Source organism: Chelonia mydas, chromosome 6 (genome assembly GCF_015237465.2).
Source record: "Chelonia mydas isolate rCheMyd1 chromosome 6, rCheMyd1.pri.v2, whole genome shotgun sequence".
Classification (NCBI taxonomy): Eukaryota; Metazoa; Chordata; order Testudines; family Cheloniidae; genus Chelonia; species Chelonia mydas.
In genome coordinates, this window is record NC_051246.2 from 39686149 (window position 1) to 39703620 (window position 17472).

Genomic DNA, 17472 nt, shown 5'->3' on the forward strand with positions numbered 1-17472 from the left:
GATTCTCACATGCTTATGTGTTTTGCTGGATTGGAGCTTCATAGGTAAATGGCTCCTAGCCCTTGCGCAAATGGGCAGAGGGGTAGGGAACCGTGAGGATAACCCCAGTTTGTAATCCCAGCATGCTGTGGTTACACTGTGTGCCTTGGACAGATTACAGCCTACTGCAATGTCCCTATTTCTAAAATGGAAATAACTCTTGCCTATCTCACAGGGGTGCTGGAAGGATTAATTAGTTAATGGTTGCACAGTCCATTGGCAATGTAAAGCCCTAATTAGTTGTGATTGTAAAGCTTTTGTAATTAGGAATTTTTGGTTAACAGGTGTGATAGCAGTGTGTTTTTCTGCAGCAGTGCAAGCTAATGGTATGAAACAGAGGGCATAATATATTGGCACAGTGAACAGGTTTACAAGCTACATATACTGTGGTGTAATGATGCCTGGGAGTCACTGGATATTACTGTGACTTCTGTTTATCGAGAGATCTGCCATATAAAGAAATGCTTCCAAAAGCCAGCTGTTGGGGCAGTCAAGCATGGTGTATGTGTCCCTCCTCTTTATCACTGTGCTATGCTGTAATGGTTAGTGGCAGGAGCACAGGACTTTTGCGAAGCTCAGCAGTTTTGGGTCATTCAACATTTCTTTGGTTTTGCTTTGATTTGCATTGGTCCTTGCCCCCGATGTTCCATTCTCCTTTTCAGGTTTGAACCAATCTGCAAACTCAGCCCAAACCACTGAGTTCTTCCTGGTTAAACTCCAAGCCATTAATATCTTTCCATCAGTCTCCTCTTCAGTGAGAAAGCATCCCCCAGTCCAACAAAGTCAGAGGCTGGAAACCCCTTTCCACAAGCAATGTCTCTTACTGAAAGTGACAGGCTCCCCATCTTCTAGGGAGGGGGTAGCCGCCCAGAGGCCATTAGCACCATATTGTTCATGCAACCAGCAGGCTTCCCCTACTCCTGGGTTCTGTCAGAATATGTCAACTGGCTCTCTCCCTGTATCCTGGGTCCCCTATTGAACGAGAAGGTAGGAGAAGGTAGGAGTCTGGCAGCTCTGAGTGGAAAAGGAAGGTGCATTGAGAAGGCCGGGTCTTTAGCAGGCTGGATATCTTTCAGGGGGAGGAGAAATCTTTTCCCATGAAAACCTGACGTGTCTGTCAGCAGATGAGACTCGGGAGCAAGTCATGGGAGGAAACTGAGAAAGGGAGGGACAGAGGCAGAGCGGTGACGGTGTGAGAGGCACCTAGCAGAGGAGGCTAGCAGGATGTGTGTCAGGAAGCCATGTCCAGGCTCAGGGGTGGGAGGTTCCGTGGCAGTTGGGAGGCAGCCAGTCTGGGGGAGAGCCATGTTGTCGGCTGGGAGCCTCCATGCCACGGCACCTTGAAGGAAGCTGCTTCAGGAAAATGGACTGCGCCTAACCACTGCGCTGTGCCTTCCTAGTCCTGCCGTTCTGGCTGCCTGAGTCACCTCTAGAGTGTCCTGCTGGTGTTGGAACCTGGACAGCCCAGTAAGCGCCTGCTGATGCTGTTTCCCCATGTGGGCCTTCAAACCTACAGCTGGGACGAGGATAAAGGGAGATGAGGGAGCGACTGAAGCTGCTGCCGCCACAACCCTGCCTTGGAGGTGGTGCAGGGGGCCATTATTCCTCAGGAGGCACAATGCCTCCCCGAGCAGCTCCCAGCATGTGGGGAGAGAGGGCACAGACTGCTACAGCTCCCCAGGCAGTGCCCACCGCCCTTGCAGCTGGCTAGCGGCACTAGCCCTAAGGGCTAATAGTAAAGCCCAGGGACTGTACTCATGGCTGGAGCCCGTTCAGGTGGAAAAGCCACCCCCTGGCCCATGTTGGCTTTTTTAACAAGAGGATTAACTTCACAGCCCGCAAAGCGTTAGTCTGGGCATTGCTGTCCTGAGGGACTAAGTGACAAATGTGTCCCAGTGCCAATCCAGTGTGTTAGGCAGAGGCTGATAAAACACTAGAGCAACATATTGCCAGCTGCAGGGGACCCTGACCCAGAGTTAAATGTGGCCTACCACTCTTCAGGGCACTGACTGTAACTTGCCCCTGGTAGTTCACATTCAGGAGACTATGTGCTCCCAGTGGATTTCTGACCTCTCCCCATATAGTGCAAACAGGACATAAGGCTGGGATTTTTCAGAGGGGTTTTAGGTAGTGCTGACTGGAAAATATTGAAATATGGGGAGAAAAAGCATAAATATGTTAAATTTTTCCAAGGAAATTTTTTTGATTTTACAGCGAAAAGTCAAGAACTGAAATAACTTGGTCAGGACATGCCATTATAGTGCCTCATGGAATATTGGGTGCCTCATGCTCTGATTCTCATCTATAGGTTGGGCTACCTGGTTGGATTACATTTCCCATGATGTGCCGCAGTCTCACCTCATTCTGAAGGCAGTCAATTGCATCATAGGAGTGCCTGGCTGTGGTGCATTATGGGAGCTATAATTTGGCTGAGGAGACCAGCCCATAGAAAAGAATGGGGTTGTGAGGAAAATGAACTTCAAAAACCAATAAGGTCTGGTGGCAGACCATTTCTGATGGGGTATTTCAGTTTTTGGATGTTTGTTTTTGTGATGAAAAATAAAAAATTTTCACAAGTAGGCACTTTTCATACAAAGTTTTGTTTTGTCACCCCCGCAATTTTCTATTGAAAAACAGTTTTGACAAAAATTTTTCAATCAGACCAACTCCTTATTGACTTTTCCAGTATTGCCAGTCCCAAGCACTGAAAAATCATACACCTCATTCCCCAAGATCAGGGCTATTGCAGTAGAGAAAAAGATTCGCTATGAGAACTGATGTGGAAAGGTTCAGTAGTGTTCTCAGACAGTGCTGTCTGTTAAATGCAAGGAGTTATCTCTGTGAGTAGCATTTCTCTCTCATATGTCCCTGGAATCTATTGGTGCACAGTCTAATTGTATTCTTGTGAAGTAGTGGTTCTCAACCCGGGGTACATGGACCCCTGGGGGTACGCAGAGGTCTTCCAGGGGGTACAGCAACTCATCTAGATATTTGCCTAGTTTTACAACAGGCTACATAAAAAGCACTAGCAAAGTCAGTACAAACTAAAATTTCATACAGACAATGATTTATTTATACTGCTCCAGACACTATACACTGAAACGTAAGTACAATATTTGTATTCCAATTGATTTATATGGTAAAAATGAGAAAGTAAGCAATTTTTCAGTAATACTGTTCTATGACACTTTTGTATTTTTATGTCTGATTTTTTGTAAGCAAGTAGTTTTTAAGTGAGGTGAAACTTGGGGGTACACAAGACAAATCAGACTCTTGAAAGGGGTACAGTAGTCTGGAAAGGTTGAGAGCCACTATTATAAAGGATCTTCCACAGAGCCCCAGTGGGAGGAACAATGATACAAATCTACATCTCTTTCCCTTCCATGCCCCAGTCCTAGTGAACTGACAGATCTAAGGTCATCTGAGCTCAGAATCAGAGAGGACAATCCACACCTATGTGCAAAGGTACAAATTCAGCCCTGGTGGATTCAATGGAGTGGCACCTGCTAACCCCAGATTTGAATATGACCCATTGACTTCCGTGGAATTGCAGTCACATATGTGAGAGCAGGACTGGGTCCTTAATTTATTTTCAAAATCTAGCTGTGTTAAAGGTAATAGCTTTGTGTACAAAGAGGAAAAAATTGGAATTTCATATGTTTCTGCTTTCAAGAGCAGAATGTATCCAGCGTGATCAAATATATGTTGTGTACTAAAATATATAGGCATACACTGAATAATATTATTCAGTACATACTATCCCACTGTGTTCTAGATTTTGGTTTCTTACCTATCTGATACATTGTTTTTATTAAAAGGAGGAAAAGCGACAATGAAAACCCGGAATTTACCAAAGGTTCTAGCTTGGTATTGGAGAATCTTTCCGAGATTTTTTTTTCTCTTAGTGCTTTTCATCACATTGTTTGCCATTATTTGGAGCCAGAACAAAGAAGAGTGTAACTGCTTAAAAATGGGAAAGCCTGGATTAACGTCATTTCATGTAGGTAACGAAAGGAATGAGGCCCAAATTAATTTAGAATAAGGTTATTTGTTTTGGTGGAATATATACAATGAGTTGATAAAATCTCCTAAAAGGGGAGGAGGCTCTGAACAGCTATTTCAGAAAAAAAAATGCATATAAATCTATTTAATGAAAAATTCTGAATCTTTGACAAGACACTGCATTGTAAGTTTTCCAATGATGCAAACATTTTTCAGCAGTTAAAAAAATATGCAGATCTTTAATGGCAGTAGTGATTTGCAATACTCATGCTGAAAAAGGCCCTTTCCACTATAGGGAAGAGAGCCTTGGCAGTACTGACCAAGTAGAGTCCTCTCCTTGAAATTTGTCATAACAGAACTCAGGCTGACTTTTGTCGCCATTATTCCTTGAATTTAAAAAAAAAAAGTCTGACGTTTGTTTAGGCTGATCAGGTCTGCAAAACCATGGTTCATATATTTTGGATCCTCCAGTCCTGATGCTTTGCAGTGTCTTGGGAGCTTATCTGTGCATGAGAGTGTCTGTGTGTCTGTGGAAGAGTGGGGAATAGAGGAAAAATTAGGTTACTTACTAGTAATGAGGATTAGTTAGCTAATGTCTGCAAAGCGCTTTGAAGATGAAAAGCACTATATGAGTGCTAAATACTATTAAGTAATTAAAGTTCTTTGATTGCCTGCGAGTTGATGGGATAACAGCAGTCCTTTCCACCCCACCCCACCTTGTCTTGCTTGTGTTTCACGGTTAATCTGACCTTGTTTCTGTTTGACTGTGCAGTGTTCACTACCAACAGACACCTATCAGAGTGCCAACTCTAATCTGTCACAGAATCAGAGGTGCTGGTAGGGCCATGGGTATGTTAAAGAGGGGTTTGCATTCAGGTCCACACTCCAAATATGAAACTTTCTAAGTCAAAACTGTGCCGAAAGATCAGGTTTGTACACACTATAAAAGAGTCCCCTGAGTCTTCTTGCCCAGATGGTGAGGGAACCTGACCACACCCAGTTATTTATACTGGGTGTCTTCAGTTCAGTCAGGCCCCAGCTCTTTACAATTTGCAAGGGGCCCTGGCCATTTGCAGATCTTAAGTCTTTCTGGTTTACCCTGGGAGTTTGTTGCACTTTCCATAGGGCTGAGATGAAGGGCTCCCAGCTGGAAGTTCCTTCTGTGGCTCCAGAAGACCCTCCAGCAGTCTCCTGCTCCTTTCCCCCAGATTACTTCATTTTCCTCCCTTTTAAAGGCCCCCTCCCAATCATACATGACTGACAGGTCTGGAGGAGTGGGGATAGCCCTGTCCCCAGGACCTGTCTGGCACCCTCCTCACCAGTATGTGGTCTATACACCCTGTAGCACACACCCGTAGACCAGGGTGAAATAGTGCACTGTGTTATGGCTGACACAGTGACACTGTTCAGTGAGAAAATGTTCAGAGTTGCAGTGGGTGCTGAGGAGGAAAAAAAGCAAACGTGGTATTGGTCTTCAAATGCAGAAAGATGAGGGAACCTGGCAACTCTTAGCTAGTAAGTTTAACATTAAGCACTAGTGAAATAACAGAACTACTATCAAGAGCCAAAACTCACAAAACACCTATAGGAGAATGGAACCATGAGCAATAAACAACGTGAAGTTATAAAAAACAAATCTTGTCAGACAAACCCACATTTATTTCAACAGAATTGTGAAATTCTGGGTGATGCGAACAAGATAGATATAATCCATTTGGAGTTTATTAAAGCATAGTTGCTTTCATAATCTTACTCCTTATTAATTCAAATTGGCTTGGATATAAACACTATCATATGGGATGGAAAGTCACAAAAGTTCTGAAAACAAAGGCTAATGATAGGCAGCAACGTATTGGAGTCGGGGAGAGCGTTTAATGGAGTGCTGCTGGGACAGGTCATGCCCTGTCTTATTTAACTTCTTGTTGATAACCTGAAAGAGAGAATAAACAGCAAATTGTTAAACTTCCTAGATATATTAAATTCAGCAGTGTTGCTACAGGGCGAGAAATAATCCAAAGAATGTTAAAGGGTTGGTAAAAGGAAAGAATATACTGTTGTGTTGTTGACAATCTTGTGGGATTTTACCTAAAATAAATATAAATGACTGGTACTCAGTATCTGCATAATTTCCTTGTATTTCCCTGTATCCACAATAGGAAATAATATAAATACTGAGGTGAGCTACCTATAAATTTTATTTAACTATCTGAGTCCATTGGCAAGTTTTATGTCCTGCCCCAAAATGAGAGTCATCTTGGAGAAGTGAGTTAATGCACTTGAGGAAAAATAATCCAAAACACAGGTGTTCAGTGGAGAGAAACCTGAAAAGCAGTAATGCACAGCCGTAGGGGTGACTGTGGACAGCAAATTGGATATGAGATTACAGTGTATAAAGCAGCAAAAACTCTGAATGAAAATTTGGTCTACATGTGCAGAGTAGTCTTTGCTAGTAGTTACAGCAGAGGTTTGGAAGACAGGTCTCCTGGGTTTTATTCCCAGTTCTGTCACGGCTCCCTATGCACTCTAGCACAGGGGTTCTCAACTGTTTTCTTTCTAACCCCCCTCCCCCCCGCCCCCTATGCTATAAAAACTCCATGGCCCAGCTGTGCACAATAACTGGTTTTTTGCATTTAAAAGGCAGGGCGGCATTAGGGAATAGCAAGCAGGGCAATTTCCAGGGGCCCCACACCACAGGAGCCCCCACAAAGCTACATTACTCAGGCCTCGGCTTCATCATCAGGTGGGGCTTCAACCCCATGCGGTGGGGCTTCGGCTTTCTGCCCTGAGCCTCAAGTGAGTCTAATGCTGGTCCTGCTTGGCAGACCCCCTGAAACCTGCTTGGGTCCTGGGGGCCCTGGACCTCAGGTTGATAACCACCGCCCTAGCACAGGTCATGTAACTTCTCTGGACCCTCAGTTTACTTATAGGCAAAACAGGTCTAATAATAGATACATCACAGAGGAGTTTGTGAGGCTTAACTTGCTAATATTGTATTTGTTAATTACCCTGGAATTCTGGGATACTTGTTCTCTAAGTTAAGAATTCTGCTAGGGATTTTTGAGAAGTTGCATTTAATTTAAAGAAGAAAAAAAACCTCTCATCATAGAGAGCATAAAGCTTTTGCTAATGCGTATTATTCCCTCTCTATAAATATCTGTGAGGAAAAGGATTCTAACAGCACTTTTCTGTGCCCTGGTTCCCACTGCTGTACCTTGCTATAATACAAAAATACATAAATAGTAATAATAATGTCCTTCACGTATTGGAGCATTGGCAGATTGAGAGGTATAAAACAGACCAATGTATAGGAACAATACTGTATATATTGTATGCTGTAGCTTGCAACAGTCTCACATATTATAAAGTAACAGTGTTTTGTTTTTAAGGCCACAGCTGGAGAGGCGGCGACGGCTGGCTTGGAGGCTCCTGTTTGTGAGATGCCACAAAATCAAAATTTTACTGTAAAAGGAAGTGTGATAGACCCTTTACCGATTCCATATGAATATCTCTTAGGCTCTCGTCCTACTAAAAAAAGTGAGTGTTGATTGCAAGATGGACTCTGGTCAGCCCAGTCCCTTGCAGTTATATTCAGAACAAAAGTATTAACATGCGGTGCAAGCAAATTATCAAAATAACAAATGACCTTAAAAAGTAAGAGATCTGAGAGGTGAAATCACCCAGGTTTCCCTGAAACATCACGAGCCACAAAAGAGGGAGAATTCCATCTCTGTTTTGGTCCAAAGAAACTCTGCCCACCAAATCTCTCCAGCACTATAGCAACATAATAATACTGGCCCCAATTCAAGGTACTTAACCACATGCTTCATTTTAAATATGTGAGTAATCTCACTTATTTCAATGGGACTACTCACAGTCTTAAAGTTAGGAATGTGCTTAGTATCTTACTGAATCAGGGCCACTATGATATCAGACCAATGAAACATTGGTTTTTCATCCCTGAGGAAAAACATAATGTAAGTTCTGGAGTTTCCCCTATAAATCAGAGCAGAATTTGGCCTATTCTTCCTAGCAGCTTCTGAAATTAATCTTTTAATGGGTGTCATGTACACCATGTTTGTTACTTTCCTCTTTTTCACCTAAAACTACCAGTAAACAATGTACATATGGATATCCAGTACCACTGCATGTAAGTGCATGTTGGAACAATCAAGAGTAAGGTGCTGATCTTGCAAGCAGCTCCACATGGCAGGAACTCCTGGGAGGGGATGGTTGGAGCACTCCCTGGACTGAGGCTGGGAAAGAGCAGGGTGTAGGGGCTCATGCACCAGGGGGTCAGGCTAGTGGTGGGCTGGGGCAATGGCCAGTTTTTCTGCCTCTTGGAGGTGGCAGCCTTATTTGGACCCTGACCAGGTTTGGCCCTAGTGCCCCTGGAGATGTAGGCAAAATTTAAGTGAGTGGCATTGCAGCCTGGCACATGGGGTCACAGCACTGCTCAGGTTTGGCATCCTAGGCAGCTGGGCCTCTTCTCAACACTCCTACCAGATGGCCATGGTGTAAGAGGAGGAGGGCTTCTGGGAGGGGTCAGGTTTCTCAGGTCACTTTTTGTGGTTCAGCTCATCCTTGACTTGTTCTTCCTCCTTGCTAGTGTCATGAGCCATCAGAGCCACAGTGTCCTCTTTGGAGTACTGGTGGCTGGCCACGAAGCCTACCCTTCTTCCCAGGGGGAAAAGAATCAGCTTTCTTTTCAGCTCACTTACCTGCCCAATCACCCAGTGCCTCAGAGACAGTCCCCTATTTGTACTGATTCAGATCAAACTTGTGTCCATAGCCAACTGAGACTCCGTGCCCCTTTTCCTTTGGAGCTGGTAAAGTTCCTCTCTTAGTCCTGCCTGTTTTTCAAAAGGTAGCAAGGCATCTCTGGCTTAGGTATCCACTGTACTAATGTACTGGCTCTTTTCTGATTTTTACGGTCTCCAGCAAGTTCTGCTTTTGGCAGGAACCCTCCCCCCCCCCATAGCTGGAGAGCCAGCTGGACATGGTCAAGTTCACTTGTAAGTCACATTTCATAAAGACACCCAAGCATGTAGCCTACTTAGCAAACATTTCCCAGAACAAAAGAAGAGAGTGTGGGTATTAGATTTTTTAAAGCATCAAATTGGCATGCATATGTAAACTAAATATTCTAGGTATATTAATATTAAACATATTTCACATTAGATTTTTTAAAAAGTCTTGTCTGAACTTTCCCTGATGGTTTAGAATAATTCTCAAAATCTCCAGATAAGATAAAGTCCTGGTGGCAGATCTGTGAAAGGTGAAAGTTGGATAAGTTGTTATTCCTGATGTCCAATACAGTGAAAAAAACAATGCTAAATCCTATGGTGACCTGGGGTTCTGAAGGCTACATTTTGGTCGACAGTAAAAGGAAGCAACCAAATTTCACTGCTCTACCATGTTATTTGTACTTGGCTGGCACAGGCATTCATTTTAGTACCAGGGAACTGAGTTCAAACTTGTATGCATGTGCCCTGAGCTGCAAATTTCCACTCCTAGACTAGGCACTGAATCTAGGGTCTTACACTGAAATCAATCAGTGTAAGCGGGAAATGATTGTGATACAGGGTACTTTCTCCCTGATTCTCAGATGTATATCTGTCTGTATCTCTCGCTCTAGATATACACATTTACATTTATAATCACTAGAGTCTTAGCACAATGCTCAGCTCACTGATTACATTTTATGCAGTTACACAAATAATTAATAAATGGAGATGTTCTCATATTTACAGACTGTATATCACATGCTCTAGCTAGTTTAAGGAAGGTGTGTGTGTGTGGGGGGGAAATTTCCATAGTGCACAGGGCCCTAAAATTCTTTAATTTGGCCCTGCATATTTCACTGAGCAATTGGAACTACTATGGGAAAACACAGGCCCAAACCAGCAAAACTATAATTTCACATGACTCTGCCTCTAGTTCACCAGAGTAGGAACAGTTCATAGAAGGAAAAAAAGAGATCATATAAATTATTTCTGTTTTTACCTTTTGTAGGATATTTGTCAATTGGGATTTCCTCCATCCACCGGAAGAATAAATACTATCTAATGAGAACAATTGAGTCCATTTTTAGTCAGTCCAGCCCAGAGGAGTTAAAAGGGATAGTCTTAGTTGTCTATCTAGCAAACAATGATTCTACTCTAAATAAGCAAACAGCCAAGGAGATTAAAGATGGATTTAGTTCATATATTGATGAAGGAACTCTTCTTGTTATATGCAGCTCTCTAGCCAGTTATCCTTCTTTACAAGGTCTGCAAAAGAACTTCTGGGATAAAGATGAAAGCGTCCGGCACAGATCAAAACAGAATGTGGACTATGCTTTTTTAGTTAATTTTTGTGCCAGCCTCTCACATTATTATCTGATGTTGGAAGATGATGTGGTTTGTGCCAATGGTTTCCTTTCCATTATACAACAATTCATACGTGAACGGATGGAACCCTGGACCACAGTAGCCTTTTCCACATTGGGCTATATAGGGAAACTCTATCACAATGAAGATCTTCCCAAACTGGCAAGATTCCTGTTGCTGTTCTATGACATAATGCCCTGTGACTGGCTCTTAGAACTTTTCCACCAATCCAAAGCTCAGAAAGAAATCATTACCTTCAGACCTTCTCTTTTTCAGCACATTGGCAGAATTTCATCTTTTCACACTATGGAAATTATATTCAAAGATCCAGAGTTCCAAGAAGATTTTGGAGATTTTGGAGACTTCCCTGCTGTCTCCTGTTACACAGACATACCAGTGTTTGATGATTATGTGCCTGAGGAAGTTTGTCCACCTGGCAAAGGTGTCTTTTGGGGAAGGAATGTAACAACAGGGAGCTCCTTTACCATTGTTTTTGAAACACCAATAATTCTCCAGAAGCTTCAGATTTATACAGGATCAGCTGAATACAACCGGGACATTCTGTATTCTGGTTACGTGGAACTGGGCACAGTGAAAATAAAGGAAAATGATAATGCAACATGCAAGATCTTCAGAAGAGCAGGAGATTTTCGCAATGGAAAATTTGAATTGGACAACTTTGGTCAAGTTATGGAGGAGCAGATTCACTGCCTTCGAATACAGGTAACTGTCACACAAAAGGAATGGCTGATAATAAGGAAAATAAATATTTGGGTCAAAAAGGGTTAATGGGTTAAAACTCAGGTTCTGTTTTGCCCCTTCTGTTTAAAAATGGGAAGGAAATCCATATTACACATCACCTTGTACTACTCACTATGTAACAAAAGCAACTTTGTTATTGGTTAATGAAAAACAAATGACTTGGGAGGCATTTCTAGTTGAAATAAGCAAAATAAAACTCTAATACAATACATTAAATTTTTTCTCCCACAATGCAGTTGTGTCTATGAAAGGTCATTGGTAACAGAACTTGTATGCCCACTCTTTAAGTAGGATTCATCACCTATGTGGTGGTCATGAACACTTAGGCTATGTTTACACTAGCACTTACTGCGGTGTATCTTATGTCGCTCAGGGGTGTGAAAAAGCCACCCACCTGAGCGACATAAATTACACCAACCTAAGCACTGGTGTAGACAGTGCTATGTTGGTAGGAGAGCTTCTCCAGTCAACATAGCTATTGTTGCTTGCAGGGCTGGGGTAATTAAGCCGACAGGAGAGCTCTCTCCATTTGGCTTAGAGTGGTTACATTAGAGAGCTTACAGCACCACAGCTGCATCACTGCAGCTCCGCTGCTGTAAACTCTAGTGTAGCCATAACCTTAGGGTTATATTTAGGTGTATATCTGCCTAAATCTAGGTTCTCTGTTCAGCTGTTGCCTAACCCTGTAGATGTCTCTCAAAAACAGGATACATAAGGGCGCCATGAAATAAGGAGGCAAACTTCTGCTTAGTCCCAAAACATAAATGTCTTAATTGTTTAAATGTAATTACTGACTCATCAGCATTCATGCATCCACTCATTCCCACACATCCTCACAACAATGAGGTCATTGTGACACTGGGAAAATATCGCTAAAAGGTGGAAGCAGAGTCTAGGACAAGTGGATAACCTTACCTTAATAGCCTTTCGCCTACAAACCAGAAAGCTGCTTTCAATATCCCTTAGAAATGCTAATTTTTTATTAAACATTTGGCCAACTAAAGTTACTCAAGCATAAATCCAAATATGGCCTATGTTCCATACACCACATCTGCACAGGAAGTCACAAACCCTGCACCAAAGAGCTTGCATTCTATCCATATCTATACCCTTTTTGTGTTGGGAGGAAGAAAAGAGCATGCTTAACTATATGTGTATATGAATTTGTGTACACATATGTGTATATGAATGTCTCTCAATGGAAATGCAACAGAACTGTGGTGACACTTTTCCACACTCCTTTTTTTTTTCTTGTGTACTATGCTTGTACAGTAGAGGGCACCAAAGCTTCATTAGCCGGCCTTCACAAACTGACCTTTTTTTCTGATGATGCTGACAATTTCATGCATGCCATTTAATTATATGTGCACAAACTCTACCTAAAATACATGTAAAATCAATCCCAGGAAAAACGAAATTAAGCACTAGTTGCTTTAATAAAGTAGCTACTGTTAACACTGGTGATGTTATGTTTATACTCTGTATATTAAATATATAATACATCAACTTTCCTACTGATAACAATCTAACAGAGTAAACTCATGACTCATAGGTGTGATAGATACAAAAACTTTAATTCATGGTTAACATCACACCCACAAATTGGAAACTGAAGGAAACAATCCAACTTAGCACCTGGGAAGAAGTGAACGCTGTAGTTTCACGGTTCCTTATCTTCAAGGTGCTCAATAGCATAGACCCCAAGATATCTAAAAGATCACCTAACACTCCTGAAAGAAGACCATCACTGGCAATTTTACTCCTCAAGCACAATGGAACTTTCTAGCATAAGAGTAAAGCTTGTCTGTGCAGGAAACAGCTGTCTGAGAGGCAGGTCCAAGATTGTGGAATGAATTCCCACAGGAACTAAGGACCACACAAGAGCAAGGGGCGAAGGCACAGCTCTGGGCCCAGGTGATCCCACCCAATCACACCTGCAAAGCCTGTACAAGCAGGAGGCGGGGCTTAAAAGGGGAAGGAGAGCCACTCACATGGAGGCAGACAGTGGAAGGGAGCAGACTGAGATGGTTCACTTGGAGGTGGAGAACTTGTTGCCTGAGGCCTGACAAAGCAAACATACAAAGGAGAGGCAGGTGACTGACTGTGCAGGTGAGCGACTTTATTTGAGGTTCTTTGATTTACTCTGTGGGAAGCAGGAGACTTGAGTAGAAAGTGGTCTGGGGTGTGTGTGTGTGGCTGCTTACCAGCTCACGGTGCAGGGTGTAGCTACTCATCACTGGGGCCTGGACTGGAATCTGGTGGAGAGGGTGGGCCTGGGCTCCCCTACATGCTCCAAGAAAATGTGATAACAACAGGAGCCTTCACCCTGGAGGAGAACCCTGCTGGGGAAGATGACTGTTCACAGGCCCAGACCCCAAAGTCTCTGTATTAAAGAGAAGGACTGGAAACGCTTGGTGGTGGGGTGGGGTGGGGGTGGGGTGAAAATACAGGACTGTATTTTCAATAGGGAGATGACCTGACACACTCTGCCTGACTGCTAGTTGGCACTGTTGGTGGTCATTCTCCTTCCCCAGACTGTCACAAATCTCACCACCTTCTGCTCCAAGTGCAAGGTTCCTTTTTGACCTGCGTTCTCCAATATAAATATATAGCTTGGGGTGGGAGTGGGGGCCGGGGGTGAGAGAGAGAGAGATACTAGTGATGAGAGCAGTACAAGAACCCGATTAGAATAGAGATATTTCAGTGGGGTTTGAAAACCAAGGTTTCAATAGCCAGTGTGGACTGAACAAGATAGAGGCTTTGGCCTGCATGGCACTCTCTGTACATCTCTGCTCAAGAGAGAAAAAGAGGAACTGTATAGAAAAAGTGACAGGACCATCCCTAGGAGACAATGGCCACAGCTAGAGCTTTTCTTATCTTGTTTTACCCTGGAGTAGAAATTTACCTTATCATTTCTGGTGGTTGCAAGTGTGTCTGTTATCAGGATGCCAAAGGCTGATGGAGGACTTGAAGAGGTCCTCATTCAGATGCCATTCTTCTTAACAAAAAATTAAACCATGGATGGTGGAAACTTCAATTTAAATGTATTTATCCAGATCTCATACATTGTTACACTTTTTACAGTGACCCTTGCCTATCAAAAGCCCTTTCTGAGCCTCAATTCTGCAGGGTGCCAAGCACCGTCAACTCCCAGTGAAATCCACACGAACACTCAACTCCTTACAGTAGCACTCTACTCTTTACAGGATCAAGCCTTTCACTGACAGACAGCCACATGCTGTAATCACACAGGCAGAATACACGAAGGTGAATGCTTTATCTGTGGATTGTCCTTAGGCATTTCCAGCTCCCATGAGAAGAGACAGCTTTGCTTCTTGAAGGGTTTTGAACTTAGTTTGTTGAGGGGGAAAGCACTATATTCACCCATGTCCTATTTGTTAACAGGAGTTGTACACATAACTTGCTCATAGCTTTGAAAATGTTTCCTTTAATATAGATTAAAAGCATGTGAGTCTCTTGCTGAGTGCCAGAGGCTCTGGAAACCCTGTACTTGGTGGCTTGTAAAATTATCTCCCTTCAAAAGAATTTTCCTGTGTACTGATTGCAAAAGGAAAGGAAAGAGAGTAAAGTAATGCTAATGGGATTTTGAGTCACTCCCTAATTCCACTGTACATTTCTATTCATTCTGCATACTGCTTACGCAGCACTGCCCTGATCACACAAACCCTGCTTTCAAACAGAGCCAGCCCGTTGTTTCAGCACATCTGGGCTGCCTGCTGAACAGCTACCGTCCAACATACACTGAAGACCACCCCACTGAAGCATCACCCATGGACATGTAACCACTAAAAGATGGCAATCCTTGAAAGAATAATCACAGCAATACTGCCTCATCAGCAACGGGCTGATGCTATCTTGTCAATCCTGGGAATGATGCTCCAGGGGGAATAACAAGGTGGCAGCCATCTTCTCAAAAGAGAAAAGATGGTCTTGTGGTTAAAGCACTAGACAGGGTTTCAGGCCAATCTGTGTTTTGTGCAACCTTGGGCAGGTCATTGGGGGGGGGGGGGGGAAGAGAGATTTTTAAAGGCAAAAATGAGATTTAAGAGCCTAATGCCAATTGATTTGAGTGCTGAAATGCCATCTGTGCCTATGAAAATCTCCCCCTTAATTTCTGTGCCTCATCTCCCCATCTGTAAAATGAGATAATACTAGCTTTCTCCTACCTTTTGTTTAGTTACTAAACTCTTCTGGGCTGGAGCTGTCCCTTGCTACATGTTTATACAGTGCTTAGCACAATCGTTCCCTGATCTTGGTTGGGCCTCTCGGCTCTTCTGAAATAAAAATACTATAATAGTACTTGAGCTACCTGCAAGTCCCCAACACCTCCATCTGTAAATCACATTCAGCCCAGCTCCCTTTGTATAGCAAATGCTACATCTTAGAAAATGTCTGGCTACATTACTCAACATAATTGTAACTAATAATAGTTGATATAAGACCAGAGCAAGCTGCTTCCTGGGTTTAAAAAGTTTCACTTAATATACTTGTCAGCCAAATCCTGCATCAGGCAGAGCTCCTGCAACTGCCATTGAACCCAATGAGAGTTCTGTAGATATCTATATCAGGCTTTGACACCATGACCATTACTTTACTACTTAAGTGCCAAGTTGAAGGTACACTGCACCTCTCGCTATGTGGGCCAATGTATATAAGAATATTACTGTCAAACACCCCTGATCACAGAACCTGTTTCCAGAAGGCTTCATGTAACTAATGTGGGCTGAAATCTGAATAACTACACATTCTTCTGAATAAGTGAATGATCAGACTTGAACTTCTAGAGTAGGAGGACTTGAGGATTCTGCTGTATAGCTTTATATAGCTGCTCTGAGATCCCATTGAAACCTATGGCAAGGGCCCCAAATTCCTTTGGATTAAGCCTTTCAAAAAGGTCATTTTCCTATATTTTTAATAAGGGCTTTGTTTTACTTCAGATGCCACACAGCTTATGCTTGTTCCTCTCTCAAGCTAGATTGCCAGGGGCTCTCTCTCCTGCGCCTCTTATTTTAACTTTATTTTCCACCTGCTTTCTGATTTTTGTCCAATTTTCCTTCCTTTGCGGGGGAAGGAGGGCTATTGTTTTGCTCCTCTCCCCTGGTTGCCTCCCTTCCCTTACACACTCTGTGTGGCTGGGCCATGTGCGCCAACAGCTGAGTTGTCACAGACACACAAAGCTTGGGCCAGTGGGGCTGCTTTCTGAGACTGTGGCACTCCATGCAGCAGCTGCACTTGTGGTCAGGTGCATTAGGAACAGCACATCTGAAGAGGATGCCCACCGCGTTACAAACAGCAGTTCTTTGCAGTGAAGATGCAAGTGAAACTAGGATCATGTAGCTTTTTCCACCCATGCTGGTGCTACTCCTCTCTACCCTATGTACTCCCTTTCTGGACTAGTCTGGTGCCCAGTGTTGACAAATACTGTCAGAAAGCACTAATGATCACCATGTGGCTAATATGGAGATGTGGTGGAGTTGTCCTGAACTGGAACGGGGGAAAAAAGCCAGAAATCCAAAAAGGGATTGGAGACAATAGATTTTATAATAAAATCAGCTTGGTCGTGTTGGGCAGGATCCTCTTGAACCTTTTCCACTTTTCCACGATGCTTTAAAAATCTGTAAGTATATTTGACGAAAGAAATGTCTTAAGCTATTGATACATATTTTGATTGTCATGAAGCAAAGGTCCATACTGTGTGGTAGCGTTAGCCAGTCACCTGGCTGTGTGATTAGTTAAACCAGAGAGTCCTAGATTTTAAAGCCAATTTTATTATAATAAAAGATTTCAAATTAGGCTGCCTCTCAAACAAACAAGGAATTTTAAATAATATATCTTAGAAAAAGGGGCAAATAGGTTTATGGGGCCAGATCTTCAGCTGGTGTAAACGGGCATAGCTCCATGAATTCACTGGAGCTATGCTGACTTATACCCACTGAGGATCTAGCCTGAATCATTCTCATAGGAGTGCAGTATGAGATTTTTTTAATACAGACCAGAGGCCCAAATGTCAGCAAAAACATAACATACATTTATGTTACCATTTACGCTAATTACTAATCTTTTCCAGAGAAGCAGAGAACACTGTGAAATGTGGTTTGCTGGTGTTAGTTATCCAATTGACTAGCCTATTTTTTCACAATTTAACATTCATTACCACACAATTTCAAAAACAGGAAAAAAATACAGTAGAGGGTCTGTGGAAGGCATTGGAATAATCAGCTGCAAGCAGAATGTGAGTCTACACCCACCCTAGAAACCCCATGCAGTCTCCTTAAGGATT

At 42.9% G+C, this 17472-nt stretch overlaps 1 protein-coding gene across 7 annotated transcripts in view; it reads left to right on the forward strand.

Annotated features, from left to right (window-relative positions):
• The window catches only part of LOC102934016 (alpha-1,3-mannosyl-glycoprotein 4-beta-N-acetylglucosaminyltransferase C-like), a 29834-nt gene extending 18434 nt beyond the window's left edge, over window positions 1-11400 (forward strand). For 3 of the 7 annotated variants that reach the window (XM_043548903.1, XM_043548904.1, XM_027821184.3), the window contains 3 exons: window positions 3858-4039; window positions 7428-7575; window positions 10054-11400. In XM_043548903.1, coding sequence (XP_043404838.1) covers window positions 3872-4039; window positions 7428-7575; window positions 10054-11198 — 1461 coding nt within the window. In that variant the 5' untranslated portion in view covers window positions 3858-3871 and the 3' untranslated portion in view covers window positions 11199-11400. The remainder of the gene's footprint in view (window positions 1-3857; window positions 4040-7427; window positions 7576-10053) is intronic. The other 4 variants (XM_043548905.1, XM_043548906.1, XM_043548902.1 and 1 more) reach the window with 3 other exon arrangements.
• The last annotated feature ends 6072 nt before the right edge of the window (window positions 11401-17472 follow it).